The sequence below is a fragment of the Lipotes vexillifer genome, unplaced genomic scaffold (assembly GCF_000442215.2).
Source record: "Lipotes vexillifer unplaced genomic scaffold, Lipotes_vexillifer_v1.1 scaffold555, whole genome shotgun sequence".
In the NCBI taxonomy this organism is placed as follows: domain Eukaryota; kingdom Metazoa; phylum Chordata; class Mammalia; order Artiodactyla; family Lipotidae; genus Lipotes; species Lipotes vexillifer.
In genome coordinates, this window is record NW_006772693.1 from 698132 (window position 1) to 716796 (window position 18665).

At 37.6% G+C, this 18665-nt stretch overlaps 2 protein-coding genes across 3 annotated transcripts in view; one reads left to right on the plus strand and one right to left on the minus strand.

Moving 5' to 3' along the window:
- Positions 1–2984, plus strand: part of DNAH7 (dynein axonemal heavy chain 7) — a 253806-nt gene extending 250822 nt beyond the window's left edge. Inside the window, exons 64-65 of the mRNA XM_007447818.1 lie at positions 382–485; positions 2705–2984. Of these exons, the coding sequence (XP_007447880.1) occupies positions 382–485; positions 2705–2911 (311 nt within the window). The 3' untranslated portion in view covers positions 2912–2984. The remainder of the gene's footprint in view (positions 1–381; positions 486–2704) is intronic.
- A 142-nt stretch (positions 2985–3126) lies between these two features.
- SLC39A10 (solute carrier family 39 member 10) overlaps positions 3127–18665 on the minus strand; it is a 67445-nt gene continuing 51906 nt past the window's right edge. Inside the window, exons 9-10 of one of the 2 annotated variants that reach the window (XM_007447819.1) lie at positions 11758–11948; positions 3127–5907 (exon numbers count right to left, since the gene is read on the minus strand). In XM_007447819.1, the coding sequence (XP_007447881.1) occupies positions 5749–5907; positions 11758–11948 (350 nt within the window). In that variant the 3' untranslated portion in view covers positions 3127–5748. The remainder of the gene's footprint in view (positions 5908–11757; positions 11949–18665) is intronic. The other variant, XM_007447820.1, reaches the window with a different exon arrangement.

Genomic DNA, 18665 nt, shown 5'->3' on the forward strand with positions numbered 1-18665 from the left:
TTTTTGCAGTACGCGGGCCTCTCACTGTTGTGGCCTCTCCCGTTGCGGAGCACAGGCTCCGGACACGCAGGCTCAGCGGCCGTGGCTCTCGGGCCCAGCCGCTCCGCGGCACGTGGGATCTTCCCGGACCAGGGCACGAACCCGTGTCCCCTGCATCGGCAGGCGGACTCTCAACCACTGCGTCACCAGGGAAGCCCAATATAGCTATTCTTGAAGTAAGAATGTTAACACAAACTTAGAACATTGCCTTCATTTAAAGCAGGCCTTCATTTGCTGACCTAGTATCACCTGCACAGCATTCACCGGCAGGAATTTCAGCTTCAGAACTCAATCAATATGCATATGTAAAGTCTTGTATTAACCTGCCTCTTTTATATTTAGGTGTTTTCATTCATGGACTATTTCTGGATGGAGCTTCCTGGAATAGAAAGATCAAGAAACTTGCAGAATCACATCCCAAAATTCTTTATGATACAGTGCCTGTGGTTAGTATTTTCTAATGATATATACATGGGAGGCTATTTTATACACAGACATACACATATACAGTCAACTCTTGTTATTCACGGTAGTTGTGTTCTATAAGCTTGCTTCCAACATTGAATTAGTGAATACTGAACTCCTAGGCGAAATATAAGGTTAAGTTTCCGTGATCCTGTGGTCACATTTTTGTTACTTGATCAATATATAACCCTGTTTTATTTGTGTTTCTGTTTAAAGATACCTTAATATATACTGTTGATTCATTAACACTGAACTCATGGACTGTAACTCATGCCTGAACAAAGCTTATAGTGTTTTCTCTATAAGGCATATCTCAGCCTTCTTGCATTTAGGAACACTAGACAGCACCTCAGCACTACACTTAGGGGCCATGTTAAACAGCGAAATCACCAACAAAAAACACAAAAATGCAAAAACCTTGGCATTAAATAAACCGTCAAAAGGATACTTGTTTATAGTTATGCGAATTGAAACAAGAAGGCAGAATGTCACCAGGTTCAATCTCAGTTGGAAACATGGTTGCTGGTGACTCATTTTTTGCTGCTCTGAGAATGCCTGTGAATGACTATGAAAGTGCAGAATATTGACATTAGGATTAGGACTAAATTTTAGTGATAGGCAAATTTGTAAATACGGAATCCAGGAATAATGAGGATTGACTGTATACATATATCCACATCCACACACATACATGTTTATGATTTTTTTTCTTACATATACCTTGACCTAAAAATGTGAAACTTGCAGATTATTATATGAAAACCATACACATAAAAAAATTTTTTTCTAGGACCCATCTTCAGCATGGGCATACTAAGCTATATAAATGCTAAGTTTCTCTTACTGCATCATGAGAGGATGACTAGATAGATTTTCACACAGTTTGAAGGGTTGGTCTGGGATAATGATAAAATATAGGCTGAATTTTACATGAATTCTGTCTGTGGGACACTGGGAGCTACTCAAAGGCAATAATCCTTCAGAGCAGCTCTAACAGGTACAGTGAGGGACCAGCTGACAGCCAATTGCAAGAAACCGACCATATATACCAAGATACTGTGGGCAGAGAAAGTTTCAAATATGGGACCCAAATTGAGAGTCACAAGGGCAAATGTTTGCAATTTCAGAAGCTGATTTGGATCCATTTTTTTCTTTCATATGGAAACTCTTAAGTTTGCAGTGAATAGAAGCATTTTATAAGTGGATAATTCTCCCAAAAAAGGAAGTCACTTAGTAAGAAAAATTCTCATTAAAAAAATCCACTTAGTTGAAATACGTCCAACTTGAGTGTTGCAAGTCCTTGTATTTAATATCTGAAAAACTGCTTTGTGGATCTCCACAGTTATGTGGGAGAGAGACTAGCACCCTTATTAATTAGCCCCTTCATACAATTTGTGCTTAAACCTGAGAAACCAGAAAAAGGGCTCCAAACAGTGGGGCTGTCGAGATGTATCACCTCAAGTATTGCTATTATTACTACTGGAAAAAGGAATTCGAGTTTTAAAAACATTGTTTCACCTTTCTGATGACAGTCTGTTCTTTACTCTTATATTCAGAGATCAACTTGCCCTAAAATCTTATTGAGATTGGTGAGGTTCAACTATGCTTAACATTCTAGGAACTTGGCTAATGACCCTCTAAGAATAATGTGGTTGTAGTGTAGTTATAAAGGCAACTATGTTTTAAACAGCACAGTATACATAATAGGCCCTTTAAAATAGCCACATAACATGGGGAGGCGATCTCGTTCTACAATCACTGATAAAAATCCTTTCAGAATATTTTGGGATTGGCCTTTAATAAAGCAACATGATTTTGAGTATCAGTGGTGGCAGATAAACCTTTGAAAAAGTATACCTGATTTTATTATTGTAAGCACCAAAGGTCATCCTCAGGTAGGTATGGTAGGGAGATAGATAGATAAAGAATAAATAATGGATAGTATGCTTTTTCAGAGAGTAGGTGGAAATGACTCTCTTCTCATTTAGCTTCGTATATACTGGCTCTGAAGATAGCTCTGAGAGCTCCAAAAGAAGAACGTTTTGAGCAATGGCAGCACTGCTGACACAGATAAAAATCGATTTAGCCCATAGAAATCTGCAGACATAACTAAAACTTTATGCCAACGATTCCATATTAGGTTCAATTATTTGTAAATATAACAACAGCCTTGACTTAAATTTTGTCTACTGTCTTCTAGATGTGGCTAAAGCCTTGTAAGAGGGTAGACATACCAGAACGACCAAGTTATACTGCCCCATTGTATAAGACAAGTGAGCGGAGAGGAACGTTGTCCACCACTGGCCATTCTACAAATTTTGTGATTGCCATGACTCTTCCCTCTGACCAACCCGAGGAGCACTGGATCGGACGGGGTGTAGCATTGTTATGTCAACTTAATTCATAATTAGAAGGTATCATTTCCCTGTTCCTATTTCTTGTTAGTTAGATGGTTGGGTAGAAATTATATTTTACTTTTTAAAGAAGTTATTTGGTTTAAATCAATTTGACTAATTATACTTAATTATAAATTCATTTATGTGCAAATGCAGCCTATATTTAAAATGATTCATACTTCAGTGTAAGGAATCTAACATAAAGACTAAACAAAACACACTGGTATATTTGCTCTTTTTGAATAACTTTATTTTGGGAGTGTTCCATAAGCATTAGGAACATACATAAAATGACACACCACTGTTGACAATGAAAAAAAACAGCATTTGATCATTTCCAGCTTTATAAATTTTTAAAAAATGATTCAGTCACAACAACAAAAAAAAAGTTTAGATATTTTAGCAAGTATCACCTTGCAGGACCATAATCACATTTAAGCCACTGACTTACTTACTGTTAATGGAATAAATTCACACTGCATCTACTTACTATAGTATTTCTAAGCATAATCACAGCTGATTGAATGCAATGTGATATACACCAAAATTCATATGGATGTCACACAGTGACAGCATTGTACAAGTAACATTAATGACCTCCAACAAACACATGTTAAATTAGACTGGTCAAGCTAAAGGGAATGTTGGAGCCAAAGAGAAATGTAGTGGAATTCAGATTGTCTAGTAAGACTTTAAACTATCCATTAGGATGATGTAAAAACTAAATACTGGTGGAACCCTAAACAAAATACTAGCAGCAACTGTTACAGCCCTCTTAAAAGTTTAAAGAAATCTAGCAAATAAAGATAATAGCAGTTTTGAGAGGATATAAAACTTTTATATACTTCAGCATAACCTATTTGCTTTAAATCAGGCATTTCTTTTTAAGTCTGGGAGTATATTCCAGCTGTTGCTTTTCATAAAAGTTTTAAAAAGAAGCAGACTTAATGCTGGAATGCAGAATCCTCCTTGGGCATAAAAACCCCAAAATGAACTATAAATATATCTTGGTTCAGAAAGCAAGATATTTGAATTACTTCAAGTTGGCAGTACTAAATAAAATATCAGCACCTTTTAGCTAGGTTGCTTGAGGGGCCAAGCAATGAGATGAGGACTGTCCAAATTCAGTGCCCAATGCTGAAAGTGATCTACGTATAAAACTCCTACTTGTTACAGGAGGCCATGGAGAAAGCCAGAAATCATTTTTCAAATTCAGGCATAAATTAAGGAAATAACATCTAATAAGCTCCCTTGCTTTACAGCATAAAGAAGAAATACTGGCAATACTCTTAATACCTGAATGCATGTGCTGCTTTCAGTTTTGTTTTTTGTTTTAAAGTTCATGGAGTAAGAGGAAAGGAACTGGGGAAAGGAGGAGGACTAAATGAATACATTTCAAATGGAATGGAACGAGTTTGGCTCTTAAATATCGGAACAATAAGATTTTTAAAGCAGCCACACAGGTAGCCAAGCAGATTAAAACAAAGCTGCCTGCACCTAGTTCAAATACAGTTTACCTGGCATAAATGAAGACCATGTGGCACACAGAGAGCTACATGCATATGATTAATACTACAAATTATTAGGTCAAAATTCAGGATAAACATGGCTTGCATTTCTCACAAATCATTCACAATTTATGGCAGGAGAACAGGGTACCTAAAAAAAGAGAGACTAATTCCTATCAGGCACCAACAGCATATCTTGGCACAAAATGATCATGTGATTTCAGCTGAGTTACTGAACTTAAATGCATCTTCCAAGTTACCTGGTACCATGAGAGCCATGGCATCAATGGAGATCATCCTCATATCCGTTTTGACACTCCACGTACGGATTATGGACACGGTAAACTTGCCGCCTTACAACGTTACCTCCAGCCAGAGCATGTGCTCTAGGTTCCAATGCCAAACTGGTAGAGCACTACGTTCATTTAAAACTTAAATTTCCCAAATAACTAAAGGAAATCTGAATATTTAGACCATGTTTGGGTTCTTCATTTCACTGACATTTTCTTAAGGGTTACAATTTTAAGGAAAAAACATTTTACCACATGCTCCAACCCCTTACCCCCACCAAAAAACCCAAGACAAAAACAAAAGTTAAAAAAAAACAAAAACCCAAACACCAAGTATAATATTAATAAAAGAACCGTTATGAATCTTTCATTAAACTGAAGCTCACACAAATGTACAATCACAAATTTCAGTAGTTTAGGCTGCAAGTTTAAATCCTATGCAAATATATACAAAAATAGTAACTCTAGATTCAAGAATAAGGGCTTTTCCCAATGCTAAATCCATGTTCTAATGCAGCCTGAGCTTTCTTCTAGGTGCTATAGTCTACTTTCTGCAGATTCAAAGCTGTGTCAAGTTGATCCCTATTACCACTTGTATACATGGAGCTGAATTAAAGGACACTACTATTCATTTTTAGCACAAAGTCAAGTCTGCCCAAAGTCCATTTAAAATATTTTTGAAGTTTAAGGGATTTTTTTTTTGGTTCAATTTCTATTTCTGCATAGCCACAGAAGTTTCTACTAATAAAGAGACTACTTTAGTGTTTTATATGATTATTTTTTTAAAAAGTCTTAATCAAACCTATATCAACATCGGTTCACAGAGTCCCGTTTTCTCCTTTCTTTATCACAAGCCTTATATTTCTAAAAGACCCCTTCATGCAGGGAAAACAGTACTGAGCACCGGTCTTTGTGGTCAGGCTCAAATCTATGAACTTGTAAGTAGTGCAAGCCACTGACTTTTCTTTGAGCAATGTGCTTACAGTACAAGGAACAGATGCAAAGCTGCATGGTAACATTCTTGTAATCAGCAGTGATTGCTGGGAATGGTCAAAACTGGAGGTCAAACACAATTTTGTCTTCATAGAGGGCAATTACCAGCATGATGGCAAATCCAAACAGCAATCCTAAATTCTGAAGAATGAATTGCCCCACTGGACAGAAGCCATGTTCTTCATTGTCACCATCACCATGCAACATTTCTGGAAGCTAAAATACATTTTAAAAATATTTAAAGCAATTTTGTATAATATTTTGCTCATTTTTATTTTACATTTTCCTACTTAAGAAAACTAGTGACTAAAGCACAACTACTAATAACTATTTTATTGAAACAATGTTAACCATAACACATATTTTAGTCAAACACTAAGAAACTTTATGCTCTAAACACTAAGAAATTTTAGTCAAACACTAAGAAATTTTATGTGTACTAAGTAAACACTATATCTGTACCCTCCTCATCCCCCAACAAATGCACATAATATATGTATTAGTCACTTTTAAAGTTACTGTCCACTGACATTTATGCTAAAGTATAAGACAAGTTACTGTTGCAAATAAGACTCTCAGAAAAGAACACCACAATTCCCACATTTACTGATCTGTCTTAAGCTCACTGAGAAAGTAAGATTCCTTTGGGGGCTATTTCATTCAAAATTGTATCATTTCTTCACCCTTTTCCATCTAAAATTCTCATTTCCAACTGCACATTTCATCAAGGGTACACATTAACAGACAATTCCAAAATTGGTATCTCTATGCCCTTAAAAGCCATTATTTTCCTTCCGACAACAGACACAGAAAATAGTATATCAAGGCTACACAGCAGAACTACCAAGTTAAGCACACTGCCTTCACAGTGTACTCTATTCTCGTAAGTGATAAAGTTTTTTAAATTTAAAATTTTCCAATATCTTTAAAGGCACAGTGCATTGAAAAGTACAACTCAACTTCTAAAGCACAAGCATATATTACACTTAAAAATAATCCAGGGACTTCCCTGGTGGTGCAGTGGTTAAGAATCTGCCCGCCAATGCAGGGGACACGGGTTTGAGCCCTCGTCCGGGAAGATCCCACATGTTGCGGAGCAACTAAGCCCGTGTGCCACAACTACTGAGCCTGTGCTCTAGAGCCCGCTAGCTACAACTACTGAGCCTGCATGCCACAACAAGTGAAGCCTGCACGCCTAGGGCCTGTGCTCCTCAACAAAGAGAAGCCACCACAATGAGAAGCCCGCGCACTGCAACAAAGAATAGCCCCCGCTCGCCGCAACTAGAGAAAACCTGCATGCAACGAAGACCCAATCCAGCTGAAAATAACTAAATAAAATTTATTTAAAAAAAAAAAAAAAAAAAAAAGACATAGTTCAGGGACTTCCCTGGTGGCACAGTGGTTAAGCATCCGCCTACCAATGCAGGGAACACGGGTTTGATCCCTGGTCCAGGAAGATCCCACATGCCGTGGAACAACTAAGCCTGTGCGCTACAACTACTGAGCCTGCGCTCTAGAGCCCGCGAGCCACAACTACTGAAGCCCGCATGCTGCAACTACTGAAGCCTATGTGCCTAGAGCCCGTGCTCTGCAACAAGAGAAGCCACTGCAATGAGAAGCCCACGCACTGCAACGAAAAGTAGTCCCCACTCGCCACAACCAGAGAAAGCCTGCGCACAGCAATGAAGACCCAACACAGCCAAAATATAAATTTAAAAAAATTTTTTAAATAAATCCATAGTTCAAAGTATAAAACTTAAATCTTTAACGTGTCTAAGGAAACGAGATTTGCTGAAGATGGAATGTATGTGATTATAAGCATAACTTCTTCCCACCCAAACCTAATCAAAATTGCAGAAGAACTATTTCCAATTTTCATGTTCACTTTTCTGTTTTTTTTTCAAGTTTGCAGTGAGTATCTACAGAAAGATGACATTGATATGCTACTCTCTATTGGACACTAAGCTTTACTCCAAACAATATCTTGGTGCTTTGGGGTTTAGGGAGGAGAAATGTAGCGTTAAGTACATAATGCCTGCCTAGGAAGAAACGTCCTTAATCATGATTAAATAATGAGTACAATTAATCCAACTACCATGCTCTGACAGTGCTACAGTATATTTAACAATCACCTGAGGGTCCTATTTAAGACGTACTTCATGCTGGTCATCTATTCTGTTCAGAAGTCTAAGGCAGTAGCGTACGCTAATGGAGGTTACTGTTCTTATCCAGCAGAATTAAGTAGTTGTGACAGAGACCATTACAAGTGTCAAAGCTGAATAATTGTGACAGAGACTATATGGTCCACAAGCTTAAATATTTACTATCTGTCCCTTGCCAACCCCTGGATTAAGACTAAAACTGGCCAGTTCCTACCTATGGTTTTAGTAAGAAGACTATTTTATTACGTTTTTCCCCAAGTTTTTATTGTTACAAAAACTTTCAGTTCTAACTTTCCTTAATACTTAAGCATAAACATTGTATGTTTCACAGAAATATCCCCTCTAGATATGTGCACATACCAACAAGAAGAGGCACCATAGTGCCTCAATTCTATCCTGAATGCCAACACCAATATTGTCTGTCATAACCACAGCTAAGAGCCAGCCAGTACCTACCTCTATGACCACAGTTGTTAACGTGCAACAGTGCTCCAGATTGGTTGATAAACAGGTGCTATCCAAAGCCCCCTAAAAACCAGATGCTTCCAACTGGGTATCCTAAAGGTACTAAAACTTCTGTTACTGTTGCTGTCTTACTGAATGACTCTACATCAATAAAAACTTCCTTCCCCCTTATAGCCAAAGTGGTCCTTCTAAAATAAAAATGAGATGTCATTGTTGCTTAAACCTTTTAATGGTCCCCCAAAATTTACAAGATAAGCTCTAATCTTTTTAACATGGCATGTTGTGTGACTCATGATCCGATCACCAACCACCTAATTAATGACACTGTAGATATATTATCTGTTTCCTAAATGAACCCTAAAATATATGTGGATAGTTTGTCCCTGTCTTCTAGAATATTTAGGTGTTTCCAATTGTGACATTATAACTACTCTGCAAAGAACATTTTCATATGGTTTTATTTTTATTTATTTGCTTGCTTGTTTTATTAGCAGTAATCATTTTACTTTATTTCCTCAGAATACAGTCCCAGGAGTAGACTCACTGGTCAAAGAATGATGCTATTTATTATTCTGTTTTCTTATATGCCCTTTCCTCTTGCTTCCGATAAACTCTTTTACCTTCTTTAAGACTTGGCTCAAGTTTCCTATTCCAAAAAAACTTCCCTAATTTTATTACCCAATTTTTTAGCCAGCCTCCCTCTGTAGTTCCACAAACACGTTGCACCACTCTATCATAACACGTATCCGAAGAATTATAATTAATGGCTGCTTTTCTTCGTTAGAATATAAATCCTTACTGTAATGACTCTCTGGTTCTTTTTACACTTTTAGCTCTCTAATGTAAGAATTAGCTCATTCATTCTTTATTCAACTAATTATGGACTACATCTCCATCAGTAAATGAAATATGACAAAAACGCCTGCCTTCCCAGAATTGATATCATAGTGGGACACACACTGAGCTCAATAAATGTTTAATGTGTTATTAGTAGATTGAGATACAAGTGCAAAGGAAAAAAAAAGTAAAGTAGGAATAGAGGATGTGAAATGTTGGTGCAGAGACAAATTTTAGATAGGATGCCTCAAGAAGTGAGGGAGCTAGCCAGGAGAATGTCTGCGAGATATCCCACAGGAGTGACCAGCAGGAACCAGGGCCTGAGGCACAGTGTGCCTCGTAGAGGAGCGGGAGAGGAGGTGAGGTAAGGTTAGGAAAGTTAGGGATGGAAACGGAGAAGAAATGCTCAGGCGGATTAAAAACCCAGAAGGTCAAAAGAAGAACTTTGTGCTTCTACTCTGAATGAGACGGAAAACCATGGAGGGATCTGAAGCTCACAAGTGACATGATCTAATCTTACAAGGATCACACACACAAAAATCTCCCAAGGTGCGTTGTAGATATAGAGTGTGGTGGACAGGGCAAGGGCAGAAGCAGGGAGAACAGTTAGAAGGAGAAAGATGATGGTGGCTGGAGTGAAGAGTGGAGTGGAGGTGATGAGGAGATGGGAGCCCTCAGCAGATGTGGGAGGGACAGAAAGAGAGGAGTCAAAGAATGATACTCAGGGTTTTGATCTGCGCAACCAGAAGAATAAAGTGATTATTAATAGATGTGGGATTCTATAGGTGGTGCTGGTGCAAGGAGCAGGGTTGGCAAATATCAAGAGCTAGTTTCTGAACATATTATAAGTTGGCAACACCTTTTAGATATTCAGGTAAGCAGGTAGACAGGCTAATCTGGAGTTAAGGAAAAGGCCTGGGCTAAAGATGTGAACTTAGGAATTATCAGCCAATAAATATTTAAAGCCATGAGACTAGATAAGATTACTTAGAGGCCTTTCACCCACATTCAGAGGGAAGGGAAGAGAAGAAGATCCAGCAAAAGACTAAGAAAGCTAGAAAGGTGGGAAGCCGGGAAATGGTGGTGGTACAGAAGCCAATGGACCAGGAGGCATTCCAAAGTGAAGAGAATGATCAACAGCCAAATGCTGCTGTTAGGACAAGGGAAATGAAGATGGGCGGGGTAAGTGACCAGTGGACTGAGCGGTCATGTCGTGGTCAATGGTAGATCTGACAAAGTAACATGGCAGAGCAGTCAGGGAGAAAACCTGATGAGTTAGACTCATGAGAGAAGAGAATTAAAAAACAAGAACGGGTGATTTGCTATAACACGGAAGGAGAGTAATAAATAGGGTGGTAGCTAAAACTGAAACTGGATTTTAAAAAGATCCTTTTCCCCTACCGTTTTAAGATGGGAAAAGTAACGAGGTTTATACGATGATAGAAATGATCCAGCAGAGAGGGAAAAACAAATGATGCAGGAAAATGAGGGGGAAATTTAAGGGAGTTAGTGAGAGAGGGGATAGATAAGGTCTAGGGAACAGTTTGAAGGAGCTGGCTCTAGCTAGGAACATAAACATTTCTTCATAGTAAAAAGAACGACGTTAAACAGGCATCGATATAGGGAAATGAGTAGAAATGGTGATGAGAGCTGGTTGGAACTGGTCTTGCTGGCTTCGGTGTTCTCCATGAAATAGGAAGCAAGGTCATCAGCTGAGCGTGAGGACAATAAATGAGGTATTAGAGGCCTAAGGAGAGAGGGGGAAAATGGCTGCCTCTAGGTACAAAATATAAATAATTTTTATTTTTTCTTATTTTCTAAACTTTCTATAATAAATAGTCATTAAAAATTTAGGTTATATAATTTGATATGAGACTACCTAACAGATCCCACCAGAAAGAAAAGTGAATACAATATCTAGTTAAAAACAGAAAGTAACCAAATTGTTAGTTCTGCAAACGCACTGCCTAACATATTTAGGATAGTAAAGTAAAATTAATTGTTAGTGTTTAGATTTATTAACTTTAAACTGAAGTTAGAAATAAGAGAAATTACATAAATCCCTTGGAATAGACACCATTTCCTGCAGAAGACTGGCCTACCTAAGAGGTATAGTATTTCCTTCTTCTTTGCTATAAAGCAAGCTCGAAGAATTACTTTGTTAACAACAAAAAAACATTTACACCCCAATATTACAAAACCTTCAAAGTAGTATAATAATTCTGTAATTTTATCTTTTTTTTGTTTTTTTTTTTGCGGTACGCGGGCCTCTCACTGCTGTGGCCTCTCCCGCTGCGGAGCACAGGCCCCGGACGCACAGGCTAAGCGGCCATGGCTCACGGGCCCAGCCGCTCCACGGCATGTGGGATCTTCCCGGAGCGGGGCACGAACCCGTGTCCTCTGCATCAGCAGGTGGACTCTCAACCACTGCGCCACCAGGGAAGCCCTAAATGTCTTTTCTTTATTTAAGATATCACATGTCTTTAAAATGGGTTATATTTATTAGTCTTTCAAACTACATCCAGATTTCTTCCATTTTTGGAAGTTGCATTCTATTTACAGATTTAGTGTAACAACAAAAATATAAAATAAGCCGTCTTACCATATCCACCAAGGCTACGTAGAGGAACATGCCTGCAGTGATGGCAAAGATCCAAAGTGTGATGTTATTGGCATACTGACCAACAGCTGTGCCTATGAGCATGCCTACGTAAGCCATCATGGCAGAGAGGAGGTTGTATACAATTGCTTGCTTTACAGTCATGCCTGCTTTAAGAAGAACTGCAAAATCACCTGCAGTTAAGACATAATGTGAGTTTTAAAACCACAGGATTTTACACACAAATTCAGGAAAACTCCAATAAAAAACAAAATTAAGAATGACATAAAAAAGATATACCTTTATAATGGAATTTCACTTTTTACTTAAACCTTAATACATGCAAAAACTTGGGTGAATCTCAAAGGCATGATGCTGAAAGATAGTCTGAAAGGTTATACATGATTCCATTTATATGATATTCTCAAAAAGATAAACCTATAGTGATGGAGAACACTCAGTGGTCACCAAGGGGCAAGGACAGAAAAGGGATGTGACTATAAAGGGATCACATGAGGGGGTTTGTTGAGGTGATAGAACTGTTACCCTTGATGGTGGCAGCACTGACACAAATCTATATATACATGTTAAAATTCAAAGAACTGTACATCAACAAGCAAGGTCAATTTTACTGGATAACGTGAAATGAAAATTTAAAAAACACAAGATAAACATAAGAAAAAAAAGAACTTCACCACTGCTGTTTTTGTGAGCAGCAAATAGAGCTCTCTGCTCTGATCTCTCCCCTTTTTTCAAAGGGAAATGGGCTAAGAAAGAACAGAGGTAACAGACTCTGTATGCTGTTTATATTTATGTTTTATTTATTCCAAAAGAAAAATTAAATCTTAATTCTGAAAATCCTAAAAATGTAAGAAAAGAATAAAGAGACTTTTCTTACTCATCTGTCTAAAGCTGGAACACTAGGTAAAGAAAGGATTAAATATTGTTTAGAGAGACATTACTAGAAGGGCAAAATGCTGCTAGAACTAATAGTCTTTAAGCTAAAGGGTCGAAAGCAATAGTTTTACTAATTATAACAATTTTTTTTAACTTTTGTTACTAAATATGCCAATGTCCAATCAATTACTGAACATTCAGTATATGCAAGGTAATATATAGAATACTGAGGTGGGGGGCAGGGGCTTGTTTCTTTCCCTTAAGAAGGGATCTTACATGACTAAAAGTACATGATCTGGGTTGGGTTTTTTTTTTTAAGTTAGGATTACAAGGTTCTCATTTACAACAGAGAAGCAGAAGTTAACAACAAAGAAATCAGTGCAAGGCATTATTTTCCATGTTTCAATGAATTGCTACAAACTACATCCTGCAACATTATTTGGGAAAGTTAAGATAATACACCTAAGGAGATTATCTACCAATGGCTTCTAAACTGCCATTCTCCAGTTTTCCACCTAATACTATTCTTCCTACATCTCTTCCCTCTGATCCTAAATACTTAATTCTCCTGGTGAGACTTGGATTCAATGTCAGCTTTTACCTCTTCTCTCCCCTAGAGTTTTAAGTTCCTCTGGCCTTTCTTGCTCGGCCTCCCCTAAGGAAAGAGTTCCCTAACTTCTTCCTCTGCAAATTCCCTCACCATATTTTCAATAATTCACCCATCAGTTGTGTTAAAGGGACAATTTCATTAAGCAGGCAGTTAGGTAATACAAAATGAGACTACAGAAGTGTCTTTTAGGTTATAAAATACAGTGTTTCCTTTTGTAATTTCAAAATAGGATTTTAAAAGGAGCATTACTGAATACTCAATGAACCAAATATCATAGGTAAAACTCTTATCAATTTTGATGCCTTCCCTGATATTACTGCGTAGGAAGATGATTGCTTTCATCCCTGAATAACAACCAAACAGCATGAATTAACTAGTCAAGATTAAAGATGAATTATTTAGTTAATACTTTAAAAAATTAAGGTGTAACTTACATACACAATTCCCCCCTTTTTTGACCTTGTGTTCTATGAGGTTTGACAAAAGTACATACCATGTAACCATAACCGCCATCAAACTATAGAACTATTTCATCATGACCTGCCCCTGCCCCCGCAAATTTCCTCAGGCCCCTCAATCCTAGGCAATCATTGATCTGCTTTGTGTCCCTACAGTTTTGCCTTTCCCAGAACATCATATAAATTGAATCATACAGTATGTAGTCCTTTGGGTGATGTGTGTAAGATTCATCCATGTTACAATTTTTATCAGAAAACCACTGCTTTTTACTGCTAAGTGATATCCCAAAGATGAACAATAGCTTCTTTACCCATTCAGCAGCTTAAAGACGTTTAGGTTGTTTCCAATTTGGGGCAATTATGAATAAAGCCACTATATACATTCATAAATAGATTTTTGTGTCAACGAAAGTCTTCATCTCTTGCATGTAGATACCTAGGAGTGGGATTTCTGGCAGCAATTTATGAGAGTTCTGGTTGCTCCCCACCCTTTTCAGCCCACAATGACAAATCCAGTACCTGAATTCTCATGTGTTTATCTGTTATCGGTATAACTTCTTTAGTGAAATGCCTGTTCAAGTCTTTTACCCATTTTTTGTTGTTGTTGAATTGTTGGTTTTCCTATTCTTTAAATATCCTAAGTTTTTTGTCAGATAAATATTTTCCAAATACTTATTCCCAGACTGTGGCTTGTCTCTTCATTCGTTTAAGTGTCTTTTGTGTAGAGTTTTTACTTTTTATGAAGTCCACTTTCTTACTTTTTTCCTTAGTGGAGCATGCTTTTGGTATTGTATCTAAGAACAACCTGCCTAATCCAAAAAACACCAAGATTTTCTCCTATGTTTTCTTCTAAAAGTCTTTTACATTTAAATTTTCTTCATTTAGATCAATGATCCATTTTGAGTTAATTTTTGTCTGTGGTGGGAGGATTTTTTTGCAAGTAGACATCCAATTATGGCAGCAACATTTGTTGAACAAACTATTTTTTCTACATGGAATTTCCTTTGCATTTTTCTTGGATTCTATACTCTGTTCCACTGATTTATGTGCCTATTCTGTAACCAATATAAATTGTTTTGATTATTGTGGATTTACAATAAGTCTTAAATTCAACTTTGGTGTACATTTTCAAAATTCTTCTGGCCATTCCTTTCCCTTATCATAAAAATTTTTGGAAAAAACTCAGTTATCTTCAAAAAAGCCTGCTGGGATTTTAACTGGGAATGTAATGAATCTATATAGAGAATTAGTATATTAAAAATACTGAGTCTTCTGGTCCATAAACCTATAATAGATCTTCATTTAGGTTTCCTTTGATTTCTTTTGTTGGCAAATTGTAGTTTTCAGCATACAGATTCTATGTAATTTTGTTAGATTTAACCAAAGTAGTTTGTGTTTTTTGGTGTTACTGTAAACAGTACTTTTTAAAAATTTCAATTTCTAATTGTTCATTGCTAGCATATAAAGGACTTTTATATGATGTTCTTGTATCAAGTGGAATTATTTCATTTAAAAATCTATCTTTGTCCGAGTCCTATCTCAGGTTATAATTCCTCAAAGTTATCTGCATATTTTTCTACCCTTCCCTTCTCAGTAAGAACCTGTATAAACATTTGAAAAATAAATCAAAAGGAATATCCACAGTTGGAATTTACACTGAATAAGCAAATCTATTCATCTTTTGATAAGTCAATATTCTTTCCTTTCTGCTGACAAAGGATATCATTGGCACAAAGAATGAGGTGTGTCTGCCAAAGCTGTTAATGTGATCCAATGTTATGTCAGTATCTGTTAATATCAACTCTTGAGATTTTTTAAAGTATTTTAAGGTTCTTTTTGTCTTAAATAATGCATGTATACACATGTATAAATCTAAACAGTGAATGTTCAATTTTCCCTGGACAATTCAGCACATTATGAGTATCTTATTTTTAATTTCTATTTAACTCAGTACACATGAGAGGAAAGGAAAAAATGGACAGCATTACAATAGCTTCTCTAAGTGAAGTCTTAATAACATAGCTACATTTATTTATCAAAATGTTATTTCCTTGAAGTTGAAACATTACTCAATGTCAAGAAGAGAGTTTGGATCATCTGCCCTTCTGGATTATCCTCAACCTCACTTCCCCTTTATACATTCTTATACAGGTTTTCTTACAAATTATTTTTCAAATGTTTCAAATACAGCTCCTTACTGAAAGGGTGGAAAAAAGTGGAGAGAATGCAACAAAATAATATTGCAACTTACTTAAATTCAGCTATACAAGTTTGGCAAAAATAGAAGAAACAGTAGTAATAAATCAGGTAATTTCATCCATTACCACACCCCGCAGCAAACATGAAATGAGAGATATGGGTTCTCTATTTCTTCAGATGGTTTCAATTTCTGCACACCTCAGAGTGAACCTCCCTATATTGTTTTAAGGTTTAAAAGTACACATGGTTTTTCATATCACATCGCTAAACACACACAAAAAAAACCCTACCTGGAACACCATTAGGGAAACAGCAATCTGTTCAGAAGAGGAACATCAAATCTTGGAATTACTGACTGGACTGCGGATCAGGATCTCCAAGGTACTACAATGTAATTTCAACATAAGTGACCCCTGAACAACGCAGGGCCCCAGTCGAAAAGCTGCATATAACTTACAGTCAGCCCTCCATATCCTCAATTCCACATGTGCAGACCAACTGCAGATCGTGTACTACTGTAGTATTTACTATAGAAAAAAATCTGCATATAAGTTGACCTGTACAGTTCAAACCCATGTTGTTCAAGGGTCAACTGCACATGTTTTCCCCCTTAGGGTATTACTTTAGTATAGAAATCTCAGATTAGTTTTAAGAAATTTAGCTAGGGCAAAACAAGTTTTATATTAAATAAATTATCCTGGAATGTGACGTATTATGCTGCTTTGCCAACATCTTAACCTGTTAAGTGGGAAGAGGACTTGTTGCTATCCACCTGCCATGCATCTATCTCAGCCTCCAGGGCACTGATTTTTTCCCTTGCCTGGGAATTCTGACTAAGAAGCTTCTATGTCTGTCTCTATATTCTATTCCTCCCCAAACGAGTAAGAGTAGATCATCTAATCAGAGCAGAGGCATATATCTGGCCCTATTTTACCAAAGTACTTCCATTACTATGCCTTAAAGGCAAAAATTAGGCTCCATGAACTTTTTTTTTTTTTTTTTTTTTTTTCGGGTCCAGGGCCCTCTCACTGTTGTGGCCTCTCCCACTGCAGAGCACAGGCTCTGGATGCGCACGCTCAGTGGCCATGGCTCACGGGCCTAGCCGCTCTGCGGCATGTGGGATCTTCTTGGACAAGGGCATGAATCCGTGTCCCGGGCATCGGCAGGCAGACTCTCAACCACTGCACCACCAGGGAAAACCCTGCTGGAAGACTTTTAATGACAGTTTCAATACCCTCCCGAAACGGGGCACGAACCCGCGTCTCCTGCATCGGCAGGCGGACCCTCAAGCACTGCGCCACCAGGGAAGCCCATGAGCATTTTTTAAAACTTCCTTTAGACCACTTCCACCTTGTTGATGGATAGAAGCCTTTTCTGTCACCTCCAGAGGAGGAAGCTGAGTTATTTCTTTATGATCTTTCTTCCCTAGGAGCCCAGGCAACTAGAATATGGGGCAGTTTATGTCAATTTAGCACAAGGCATTGGGGGAAAATGTACATTCTCATAATGTCTCACTCCTCTCCTTCTGGCAAAGCAGATGTATACTTTGGATTGGTATTTCCTTTCACAGCAACAGTAACACCTTAATCTCTGGTTTGTGGGGTAAAACAAATAATGATTTGGGGTCTCAATATTTCACTGAGGTGTCCTGGCTCAAGCTTTTACCAGAGCTCTGCACTGGGTATCAAGCAAGCGCTTACCTAGCCAATAAGATACATATTGCATTTGTTTTACATGTGGCTATTGTTGTGTGTCACTCCCTCAATAAGAAACAATAGAAAAAAAAAGGAGCAAGTGACAGGAAGGCAACCATCCCTCATTTCCAAACTCTCTGCTACCAGTTCTGTGCTGAAGTGGATCATGGCGGGTAAGGGCAATTCAGTATAACCACACTTAATCATGAAGTGGCCTGACATACTAATTTTAGGGGGTAGTGGGTGGGTAGGAAGGAAGTTGAAGGTTTCCCTAGCATACTGTGGATGTGTGTGTGACAAAAAAAAAAGAAAGGTTAAAACTATTAGGCAATGTTTCTCATATATAAAAACTGACAAGTCTTGATTTGTGTTGCTATGGAAATGCAAGGAAGTATTTGGCATATCATTCTCTTACTAACATAGGAAAGTAGTTAGAGAAGGGTGTGAGATACAGTATCTGCACAAAAGAACCTACATTGTAAGAAACAGGACATCTATTTGGTGCTTAGTATATTTCCATCTAAAATGGAAATACATTAGGCACCAAAAGAAGGACCTAGAGAAAGTAAGTGATAAAGTTTAGAGGAAATAGCAATCCCGAGGCATGGGGTACTGGAGGACTGTACTGAAGTTACAGGAAAAAAGACTCTTAACATGCTATACTAGATAGAGCTAGTAGGACAAGCCAATTAGGAGGAGGGAATAAGCAGAGAAACAGGTTCAGGCACCCAGAGTGCATGTTTGGTGAATTGTGTTTGGGTGAAGTGGAAAATAGCAAGTACAGTGAGTGAAGCAGGAAAGGTAGGTAGAAGCAGATGTGAAGGTCATTGAGAGTAGAACTAATGAATCTCAGCTTTTGCTTTATATATAAGGGAAGGGGACTGAAAGATTTTGATTAAATAAGCAAGTCACATCTAGTCACATAATAACGCAGTCACGTGGCAAGAAGATATATCTGGCAATAGGTATAAAAGACACACTGGAACAGAATGAAACCAGAGATATAAACGTTCACTATGTAAACTGCCCAAGCAAAAGACAATGAAGGGTCTG